At 31.1% G+C, this 11,968-nt stretch overlaps 1 protein-coding gene across 1 annotated transcript; it reads right to left on the bottom strand.

Annotated features, from left to right (window-relative positions):
* Positions 1-1,067: 1,067 nt before the first annotated feature.
* Positions 1,068-4,009, bottom strand: LOC149518885 (putative terpene synthase 12). Its single transcript, XM_089760961.1, has 7 exons — positions 3,725-4,009; positions 3,349-3,616; positions 2,546-2,918; positions 2,237-2,455; positions 2,004-2,142; positions 1,666-1,914; positions 1,068-1,548 (listed from the first exon to the last, which is right to left on the bottom strand). The coding sequence occupies exons 1-7, from the start codon at positions 3,977-3,979 to the stop codon at positions 1,237-1,239; spliced, it is 1,815 nt and encodes a 604-aa protein (XP_089617087.1). The 5' UTR covers positions 3,980-4,009; the 3' UTR covers positions 1,068-1,236.
* Between the last annotated feature and the right edge of the window lie 7,959 nt (positions 4,010-11,968).

Here is an 11,968-nt window from a genome sequence, read left to right as displayed (position 1 = left end):
AAGAGAGTTGTAGGGTTTTGTGGGATAGACACCCCATAGGAGTATTAGGGCTCTACGTCTTATGGGTGTGTATGTTTGTTTGTGAGTGGACTAGAAGAGACTGAAAGGATCCACATAGGTATGATGTATGGGAGCATATGGGTATGTATTTGGTTATGTTGAAAGAGTGCATAAGGGTTTGAGTTTGTGTTTGTTTGGGTTGAGAATACTTCATAGGACTAGAGGAGATTGAGAGTGTCTTATGAGTATTGATTGTTGAATGAGGTTGATGATATGATGTATGTTTGTAATTTTCTACAACTAGTGGATCTTGTTTCTCATCCGTGGATGTAGGTCAGTTGGACCGAATCACATTAAATTGTTGTCTCTTGTGTGTTTGATTTATTATTTGATTTCACTTCCGCTAGTGTGATTGGATTGGAGGCTTTTAACCCAACAAATGGTATTAGAGCTATGGTGTTCCCCAACAGATAGTGCATCAAATATAAATCCTTAAGTTAAATAAAAATATTTGAAAAATAAAGAATCAAATGCGTAATTTGAGTTTATACTTAATACACTATCAGTATATAAATTATATATATTGATAATGTACCAAATATAAATTTTGTATAATCTATGAAAAAATTGCAACATTGTGAATAAAACCGATGGACGGATAATATCTTTGCAAAGCTCAAATTTTCATTCTAGAATGGCGTTTGAGGAATTAACTGTTTTTTCGACCATAGATTTCTAATTACCACAAATTTTCAGTTCCATCACAAACTCATAATGCTAATTAAGTTAAGACTTAATTATTATATTTTTCTAAAAAAAAAGGTTGAATTATTATATTAAGTTGAAGCGTGCATAGGACTGAATTCCATTTTGTGCATGTTTGATGGTAGAAGTGATGTTGGACAAAAGTTTAGTTTCAGAAATTAATTTTGAACCAATATTATTAGTACACAAGGTCAATAATGTGATACTTTTATTGAATTCTTTTGGGTCATCATCACCATTTTCAGGTTGATTTCCAGAATCATTTAGGCATAATTCAAGTAAAAGTAAGGAGGTTTGGAGCATGAGAAAAATCCCCTATTTGAGTTGTAATTATGCCAAGAATAAAATGATCCAATACTTTTCAATGAAATGTCGTTATCCGAACATCTCTTTCACATCACGGAAAAAAAAATATTAAGTACGTTTTACATGTTAAAAAAAAAAATGCTTTCACGAAGAAATAGGCACAACTTATGAAATTGCCTTCTCCTTGATAGAAATAGGCTCAACAATCAATGATACAACTCGATTCTTAGATCGATTATCTGGACATCCATGTGCATCTCCATGCTGATATGTGCACTGGGATATCCGAGCCAGATTAATAGCTGTTTCTACAAAATGGTTTGCAAATGGGGAACCATCAATTTGGCATCTGTTCATTTTCTTCCAGGATTTGTCAATCAGATCACTCACGTGTTGGCGAGCCACTGCTTCCAAGCAACCTGTTTCCTTCATGTAGCATGTTATCGAGTTTGCACTTTCACCTCTCTCTAACTCATCCTGTATTACAAGAAGAAACAAGCATTTCAATTAATAGAACTCATCAGATGAATTTATAACAAGAAATTAAGTCAGTACTGCATATAATATAAGCATCAATGGTGATAATCAGCATACCTTTGAAGTGCCTAAATCATTGCAAAGTCGAAAAATAAGGGATGGCCATCTAAGAAGATCATGGTAATTTTCCAAGCTGTCAAGTGCCTGACTGGTGATATTTGGACTCTGTAAAAAGTAGGTGTGGACTAGAAAAAGATGCCCGGACACTGACACCCATGCATTTTCAAGATAGTCTTGGAATGTTGGAATGTGTTTGCTGTGTGCCCATTTTGCTTCTTTTAGGAATGCTTTGCATAAATCAGCCCACTGAAAGAAGAATAGAGCCCTTAATATATACATAGAAGTGATGAGCGACAAAAACTAATTTTTTTTTGCACTTGTCTGATACATCATACCGCTTTTGTCAAGTATGGAAGGATATGTTCTCCATGGTCTCTAAGAGCGTCATAAGCCATCTCATTTACAGAATTATGAAGTGCAAGAAAACATAGCTTCATATAGTCTGGAAGATTTTGCGCAGCACTGACATCCCATCTGAAAATTAAAGTGATTAAAATTTAATTAGTGAATAATAGAGATAAATAAGATTGGGGTCACTTTAATATTTTTTTTAATGTTTGTCGTAAACCTTTGAACAGCGTCAGTAAAGAGCTCTAGTTCGTCCATAGTGCCATAAACATCGTAAACATCATCGATTGTGGTTATCAGGGAAGCCACTTTGGTTAGACCTTTTCGGCAATGGCTGAACTGAGGTTCAGAAACAATTCCAACAGTCCAAAAGAAGCATTCCACGAGCCTGTCCCTTGTGAAATTCAACTTCCTCGCTAGCCCCATTTCCATCCACCATCTAATCAGCATTCGTGAAGCGATATTGTCAGTGAAATTGCAAGTTAAAAAAACGCTTTGAAGAACTTATTTTCCTTATTAATCGTCTTACCTTGACATGTCTTTAAGATCTTCTTGGAGTGTTGACTGCACCATGTTGAAATCCAGCTTAGCCAATTCAAGTAGCTTAAGTTTTGCAGCTGCCCTTTTGCTGTAAGCTTCGATGAACCACCGAGCTTCCAGCCTGAGCATTCTTCGATGCAGCGGGAGCTCCAGAGCGTGGGCCACCAGTTCTGATAAAACTTCTTCCTGATTACCCTGTAGATCCGTGAGATGCATTCGTGTAAACATGAAGGCTTCATCCATAAGATCCTCTCCTTCAAATGCAAGCCTTGAAGCTTCATACAAAGTCAACATTCCTTTGACATCCTTGCAGAGGCATGCCTTGAAATTTCCCTTATGGTCCTTGAAAGCTTTAAAGACATCTGCATTCAGACAATATTATCCAATTAAGGGCTATCCAAGAAAGAGATCATTCTCTACTAGTAGTAGGCAAGTCCGCTGGAATATTGATGTCTTAATTAGTACTACGTTTTATCATCAATTTCTTTTTTCTTTACAAAATTGTCAAGGCCCGAATGACAGAGAAAAGGCTTACAAGTAATGAGATTTGACTAAGTGCTAGCTCTTAAAAGTGGCTACTTGAACCAACTGACATAAACTTCAAATTTTTAACATCAAATTCTTTGTGGACGTTAAGAAAGAGTTTAATGTCACTTATGCCATTTATATTTTGGCCTTACAGCATTAAAAAAGTAACTTTTGTATATAGTATTAACGTTGTATTTTTAACAAATATGTTGTGGCGTGATGATCTTATATGATACGCTGCAAAATCTTATCATGAACGTTTGCCTTGAGAGATCTCATAGCCGTGTTGCCTGAGGAGTCTGAATCGTAGAGCTGCTTCATGCAGACTATTCTCTGCTGCAACACCACTCTCTTCTAAAGACACAAATTTCTCAAGGGCTCTACTGATATCCATCTCAAAACGATGCCCCAACCCCAACCGTTGAATGTCATCGATCAGTTCAAGCAAGTTCAATGACTCTGCATCTTCATCATTAATAGAAAACCTCAATTCCTGCTCTAACTTTGCTGCTCTGTCTTTGTATACGATATCCTGCAAATTTAGCATAAAATAATTATTAAGTAAACACAGAAAGAGAGGGAGAGGGCGTTGTTTAAAACAATTGATAATCACAAGTGAGAGGTTAAACATAGTAATTACGGCATGATCATTCTTTAAGGACTGAAGGAAATCGTAGCTCCAAATAGTAGGCTGGTAATTTGCTGAACGTCTTTCATCTTTTGGCTGATCAGAAACAGAAACTTGAGTGGTCGACACAGCACAGCAGATGTGGCAAGTAGTCTTGAAAGAATGAGGGTCAGATTCAACTTTTGGAAGACGAGTATTGCTAGCGAGAATTATTTGCTTGGGGTTCATACGGGGCAGGCAGAAGATGAGGGACGGTGTCAATGCCATTGCTGTGTAATATTTTGCTATAAATAAATCTTTGTTGCTGCTAAAATGCCTATTTATAGTAGAACCCTAACCTCATAATTTTGTACATTTGTGGATCAGGCAAGGCCTAGTAGGAGTAGGTCTTTTCTATTTGCAGCATGTGCCTTTATAAGTTATGATAGATTTTCTTTACATATAAAGAGGTCGTAATCTAGGAATAAGATAAAAAGTTATAGGTGTTAGGATTGAAATTTTAAATTTGTTAGATTTGACAGTTTTATGAGCATCATTCTAAACATGGACGTTAATTATGATAAATTAAAGTTTAAGGATAATTTGACTCACTAATAGTATAATACTCAAGTTCAAGTCAAAAAAATAGAACAAGATAATACAAGTCATATTAAAAAGTTAAATACGAAATATTATCTTTGAGTTGTTATATTTATCACTTCAAACCCAACAAATTTTTTGTTTATGGGGTCACTTTTTTATCTTTATGGATTTTTTTTATCTTTATGGATTTTGCTAAACATGAATTGTTTAGGAAGGGGCAAAAATGGGAAGGGGGAGGAAACGCTATTTCTTATCAAATTGAGGGCTATGTTTTGGGTGAAAGCAACAGAGGAATTGAGTTTTGATGAATTTGGTTGGTGATCCTAAGATCTTTGTTTTTGTTGGGGCCAATGTGTCTAATCCTAAATCAGGGATTTATTCGTCAAATCCTACGGGAATGTACTGAAGTTTCATTTGCTAGATATTTTTCCTTTTAAAATAAATTAAAAAAAAAAACATATAACATAAAGCAAAGAGTAAAAAAAAATTAATATAACCGCAAAATGGAATTTAAATAACTATTTTCCATCATGCCAATCATAAAACTGACAAACCAGGATGAAACACGTAATTAAAAGTAGGTATATGATTTATACGGTACAAAAAATTTCATCTTTAATAATAAATTTGTTTAGAGTATTGATTTGTATAAATATTATAAAATATATCTCTTTTCCAGCATAAATGACATTATGTTGCAATAGGCAATTATAAGTTACATTCTGCATCACATCTTGCATGTTGGTTTGCGTGTTTATTTTTTAAAAAATTATTTTAACATTAAAATGAAAAAAGAAAAAAAAACAGATTAAAACACAACAATAAATCATAATTTCTAAATTGATAATATAAAAAATTATGTTCAAATAAATATTATAAATAAAGAAATTTTTGATATATTATTGATTTATAGTTTATCTTGTTCTTTGTATTTTTTTAGAGAGTCTTCAGTGAATGATCTGGAAATAATATAGCTTGTATTATTGAATCAGATAAATTATTATCAACGTAATTTAATTTATTTGTATTTATATTATTTAAAAAATATATTACACTTTAATCATATTAAACAATTAGTACATTTATTCACAATTAATTGAATTAATTAATATTATAAATTAATGAATGGTTAAATTCGTGAATAATTAGATTTGTTTATTTTAGATTTGATTTATAATTAATTAATAATAAATATGAATATATATTTAAAATTTGAAATGACACATAAAATATGAAATACATTTATCTATAATTAATTGAGTTAAAAAATATATTACACTTTAATCATAATTAAACAATTAGTACATTTATTCACAATTAATTGAATTAATTAATATTATAAATTAATGAATGGTTAAATTCATGAATAATTAGATTTGTTTATTTTAGATTTGATTTATAATTAATTAATAATAAATATGAATATATATTTAAAATTTGAAATGACACATAAAATATGAAATACATTTATCTATAATTAATTGAGTTAAATGACACATAAAATATGAAATACAAATTGTCTCAGGCAAGAAAGAAGTTTGCTTCTTTTAGTCAATATGCCTTAAGAAATAAAACAATGGTTACTTGAGAAAGAAAATTCAAGCATTTTTTGTATCTATGTCATCAAAAGAATTTGGATGGTTCAATCATATTGGCAAGATTTGATACACATTGAATTACCAATTAAAAATTTGAAAGAGTATCTTGTTTAGTTTTTGAAATTCAAAATGAATTTTTTAAATTGGCCTTTTTCATTCATTACCCAAGAAAAGATCATGGTTTAAATATATCAAATGATAACAAGGTTCACAAATGAAAATTCATATCACTTAAATGATTATGATTGGTAAGTAAAATTATTCAAAAGGATTAAAACATAGGAGTGGTCAAGGAAAAAGTGTAATGATATTAGATGAAGTTTTTTTTTTTTTTTAAATAGTAATCACCAATTACTTCGAGATTCATGCTATAAAAAACCATTTCCCTTTGAAAAAGCCTATATATTTTTTATTTGATCTTAAAACTGCTTATATGGATTTTATTGCAAACCATCATTTTTTTTTTAAGTACTTTTCATTTTATGATTTTGGAAATTAATTATATGGGAGTGCTATTCAAATAAATGCATGGAGATAAATTTCATAGAAAAATCAAAAGCATTCATTTATTCCAAAATAAAATTTAACAAGATTAATTTAAATAACACCTAAGGACACCATGCACATTTCATACATAAAAGGTTAAAGGTTCAAAAGAAAATTGTTTTATCTTGATCTTTTAGCACTTAAAACCTTTTTTGACATTCTAACTCTTTATATTTTATAACTAGACAGAGTCAACTTTCGTTGTTCCATCAGTTCTGGAACCAGTATACCTATCTTGATAAGATCCTCAACCTTTTTCTATAACTATTTGCATTTTTCAATTGAATGGCTAATTGCTCCCATATGATAATCACACTTTCCATTATGATCATAACTCATTATCGATGGATTAGGTGTTATTTTCAGAGGCGCAGGAGTGAGGTATCGACCTTCTATTAGCAAAGACAAAATGTGAGAAATAGGGATTAACATTTCTCTTAGTCATTTCTTTTTCTTTTTCGATTTTTTTAGTCGAGTAGTAGATTCAAATGCATGGATAAGATTGTGAATGGTCATTTAGGGATGGAGACTTGCTAGAAAACTTAGATATTGGTTTGGTTGGCAAAAATATGGGCTTTGAGAACTACTGCTAATGACTGGCAAGTGGGGTTAATGAAAAGGATAAAAACTACATGGGACGAAGTTCTTGAGTAAATGCCACTCAGGTGTGATTGCTTGCATCTCCCTTTCATTCTTTTCTATTGTATTTCCCTTTTTAACATCATTTGTATCATTCAACTTAATCTTATGATTCTTGATTGCATTTTTTATCATCTTCTCGACAATCACCATACAAGCAATATTTTTAGAGATATTTCCAATAATTTTTTTGTAATAAGGAGTATTCAAGGAATTGACAAATAAAATAGGAATTATTTTCTTTGACAGAGGTAGTTATACTTAGGCTACCGTGTCTTTCCATTTATGTGCATAATCCTTAAAAGTTTTGATTTCCCTTTTCTTCATATTTTACAGGGACAACCTATCAGGAGTCATGTCTAATACATGTTTATATTGTGCTAGGAAGGCCCTAGCCAAATTATTCCAAGAGCAAATCTTATTTTGATCTAGCTAGGCATACCCACATTGTTGCAAACCTAATGAAATTATCTTGAAAGTAATGGATCAACAACTTATTATCATGAATGTTGCCTATAATCTTTCAATAGTACATGGTGATGTGTGTTAAAGGGCATTTCATTCCATCATATTTCTCAAAATCTGAAGCTTTAAACTTTGATGGAATGATAAGATCTAGCACTAGACTAAACTTGTTGGCATCAAAAATCCTCTCATGGCTTTCAATTGCCTTAAATCTCTTTTCCAACAAATCATATTCGTCCTTCATCATTGTATCTTCTGATGGATTTGGCACCCTTTTTAATTGCTTATATTCTTTTGGATAATCCAAATTAGGCACATCAATGGGATCGTAAGGAGGAGACTTAGGATTGACATTTATCTGAATTGAAGGCTACTTGGTAGAAGTATCAATATGAGGTTGGTGAGTTACTGGAGATGCTTGTGACATATAAAAGTGTTAAACATATGTATGTGTGAACCTAGGTGGAGACAATGGTGTTTCAACTGCGATTTCCTCCCCTACCCCATGTATTTCAATGATTCTTTTTCTTTTTATCCAACTAGCTAATATCTGTCTTAATTCTTCCAATTGTCTATCTGTATTCTGTTGCATTCTTGTAACTGTTTCCTTTATCTCTCATTAGGTATTTTCCATTCTATCCATTCGACTTGCATTTTCATTTTTCACAATTATGGTAAAGCTCAAGTGTTGTAAGTACACAAATTTAACTGATCTTGTTTCCTAAGATGCGCTATCCTTAAATATTTTATTAATTAACAAAAGTCAGAAATGCATGACATAAATTCTATTATTAAATTTTTAAAAAATATCTTTTTTCTTTAAAGGTTTAACAAAAGTATATACACAATCACTACTCCTTATCCTTAGTTTTCATGAAAAATAATGAATTCAAACAAATTATACATGATATGCAAGTCAAATTTTATTATCATTGAATGAGTTCAAATTTTCTCATATATTCTAGTTAGGTTATTTAAAGACATTTCTTCTACCTCAAAAGTTTGGAGAAAATATATTTGCAACCATCATTCTTTCTTACAAACTCTTTTAAGTACACTATTATTAAAAATGAAATGTAAACAGAGACGTCCATTCATAGAAAATTCAAAAGTTTTCTTTCATTTCCAAAAGTTTCAAGTTTATACATTAAGAACAATCCTTGGACAAGGGCCAAAAAGTGCTAACTAACTTTTACTCCCCCTTGTTTCGCCTAAAAAATCCAAAAGCAATTAACCATAATTGCTGGGGAAGAAAAGCCTTTACTTTAAAACTTCTACTTTTTATTCATCATTTTGGCCAATTTGACTACTGCCTACAGCACTGCTTATTTTTTTAGCATGGATCAATGAAAGATTCTTACAAATAACTAGGTTCATTTTGATGTCAAAACCCAGATATCCAACTTTAATCAGTCCTTGTATCCTATATTTCAAAGACGTGCAGTCTTCCAAAGAATGGCCTGTGACGTCAAGATGGTATTCACATCAGGTATTAGGGTCGTACCATTTGGGATAAAGTGGTTTGAGGGGTTCGATAGGGACAAAGACAATGGAGGAGTTTTCTCAAAACAATGGGTATAAATCTATGTAAGACATTGGTATTAGGTCAATAAAGGTTTTTCCTTTAGTGTTGCGGTAGTTTTTCTGTTTTATGGTTGGTTTACTTTGCTAGAAAAATGGTGGTTTAGTTGGTCATATAGTAAACTAGGAAACTCTGGGTCTGAAATTACATTGAGAAGGTGGTGATGGGATAGCATGCTAAACAACCAGTTGTGAAATGTGAGGTGGTGGACATGAATTCAAGTGTGAAATTCTCGGAGGTTGTATGATGTTTGGGGAACGAGCCCTAAGTGCTTGGAAAGGAGCTTGAAAGTAGTCATAAGAAGGACTTAAGTATGGGTTTGGACTTGAGATAGTTAATGATGGTTGTTTGAAGTTAGGTAACTCCAGTTTAGAAATCAGACTTTTGAGCTCAATCATTTGTGCAGCCAGTTCACCCATTCCTCTTTTGAGCTTACCCAAACTTTAATCACTGTTTGAATCACCTAATGCCTTAGTATGCTTAGGACAAGTGCTAGAACTAATAGGAGCCAATTGGTCTTGATTTAATGAAATCAGAAGTGATAACGATCCTTGAAGAAAAACATACTCAATCCCACCACGACCTTTAACCATTTCCATTAGTTGAGCTATCTGTTGTTTTATCTCCTAAATCTCGAGCCAAAATTCCTTTTGATTCAACTCCAATGTACTAATTCTTGCTTTTAATTGATCTCCCATTTTTGTCATTCTACTTCCCACTAAAACAGACATTTTATTCTGGGACTTAGATCTAAAAATTCTATATTATTACCCTTATTGAATGAATGCTACAAAAATAATTTCTAACTTATGTGACACACAAAGCAAGTTTAAAAAAATGTCATGAAATGCAAATATGCCTAAGATAATAGATTTTTATACATACGGGCCCCAAATGGAAAAGTTTCCTTATCCATGAATGTGTATGCAAGAAATGTAATGTTATGTTATAGGGATGGTGGGATATGAAATGCAATGCATGTTCCATAAAACCCGACCATTCATGATTCCATATGCATGAAATGCAATGATATATTTACATGAGTGATGAGATATATATATCTATGACTAATGCAACATGTATAAAATGCGCGGGCCTACCTTGTGCATAAGATAGGTCTATGTAGAATGCAATGCATGTGTTGTGTTGGCCTATAAGGTTGACACTGCCTTAAATATGCAATGAGATAGAGTGCATGCACTACTTATTAGGATGTGCATAGGATGTAGGTGCATGAAATGGAATGCATATAATATCTATTTATATGGATGGGATAGAATGCATGTATTATCTTATTATGATTTGCATGGGATGAGCTATATGTATTGTCTTTATAATTTTCAAAAAGATCAAATGAAAATGCAAAAGATGAAACAATATTCGAAAAAAAAAGAATTTTTTAACAGGAAAAACACTTTTTTTTATACAAAATAATTAAGACTCGAAAATTAATTTTTATTTGGCAAATAAACAAAGAATTTAAGAAAAACATTAAATTTTTTTGAAAATTTGTGTTTGATTTTTTTTTTTATAATGCTAAAAAAATTTCATTTTATTCTAAAATATTTTATGAAAATGCAAATTTTAGATAACTACAGAATGAATGAACCATATGTTAAAAGAAAATCTTCTTTTTTCTTTCAAAAATATTTTTTTATTATTTTTTTTAAAATTTTAATTTTACCTACGCCATTATTGTTCCTAAATGTAGATTGTATTGGAGTTTCCTAATTTGGGGTAATTTTTAGAAAAAGGTCATTAGGGCTTGACCTAAAGCTAGTCCCCTAAGGTTCACAATGTTGACTGAGGATTTATACATCTAAAGGTTCTCAAATTGTTCCTCACTAACATCCACACATGACTAGTAAGACACCCTGATCCTCACTTATTATAGGTTATACATGGAAATGGTTTCATCTAAGTGAGAGTATTTCGCTTGCCGTTGTGAAAGTTCTCACTTTACAAGAGCATTGGTACTTTACTCCCTCCTAAAAAGATTAGAGCCCGGGTATAGAGCTCATACATGATATAAAACGTGTCATCATGGGTGTGAGAAAAAATGAAATCACAATCTCTATCCTATATGCCCTACAATTTATTGAGAATAACATATACATAAAATAAATAATAACAAATGACATAATTAAAATGAAATTCATGTAAATTTTTATTACTATTGTAAATTAAAAAAAATCAAAATCAAGAAAATTAATGTTAAATACCAATTAAGTCTATTAAATCAAAATTAAGGATAACACCTAATTAATTTTTCACCTGACGCTTTAAGAAAAATGACGTTCTCATTGGAATTGTCAAGCTGTCATAAAGTTTAAAAACTGCTAGACGAATTTGAAAACAAAATGAAAGAATCGCCACCAATCTTTTTTTGGCTAGTTGTGATTGGCCACCTATTAAAACTTACATTTTTAATAAAATTTTAAAATTAATTAAAATTTATTAAAAAGATAATTTTTAGGTCTACAAAAAATAGTTTGGGTTCGAGAGTTGATTATATGTAGAGAAGGATTAGCACCACCACAGCACCCATTTAAAATGGTACCAATTAATTATATGTTATCTTTTAATATTAACTAAAATGGTCTTATTTTTTGTATTTAAAAATTAATTTCCTTAATTTTCTTTGAAAACTTATTTTTATTTTTTAGCAAGCTTGAAAAATAAATAAGAATCTTATACTGAAAAATTCCTAAAAATATTTCAAAACACTAGTTATATTAAAAGAAACCATTTCACCTAAAAAATTTTAAAGAATTGCTATTAAAATTCTAAAAAATCCTATCATCGGTTGTTCATATTTATTTTCATAAAATATGATATCTATAA

The sequence above is a fragment of the Durio zibethinus genome, chromosome 5, assembly GCF_047325235.1.
Source record: "Durio zibethinus cultivar Kanyao isolate XHJ-2024 chromosome 5, ASM4732523v1, whole genome shotgun sequence".
NCBI lineage: Eukaryota > Viridiplantae > Streptophyta > Magnoliopsida > Malvales > Malvaceae > Durio > Durio zibethinus.
This window is presented reverse-complemented; position numbering and strand designations above follow the sequence as displayed.

Excerpts from the sequence above, each read along its gene's own strand:
- LOC149518885 (XM_089760961.1), bottom strand. The coding sequence starts at position 3,979 with ATGGCATTGACACCGTCCCTCATCTTCTGCCTGCCCCGTATGAACCCC. Across the intron at positions 2,143-2,236 it reads TTTACTGACGCTGTTCAAAG|ATGGGATGTCAGTGCTGCGC; the intron begins GTTTACGACAAA and ends TTTAATTTTCAG. Across the intron at positions 1,549-1,665 it reads ATGATTTAGGCACTTCAAAG|GATGAGTTAGAGAGAGGTGA; the intron begins GTATGCTGATTA and ends CTTGTAATACAG.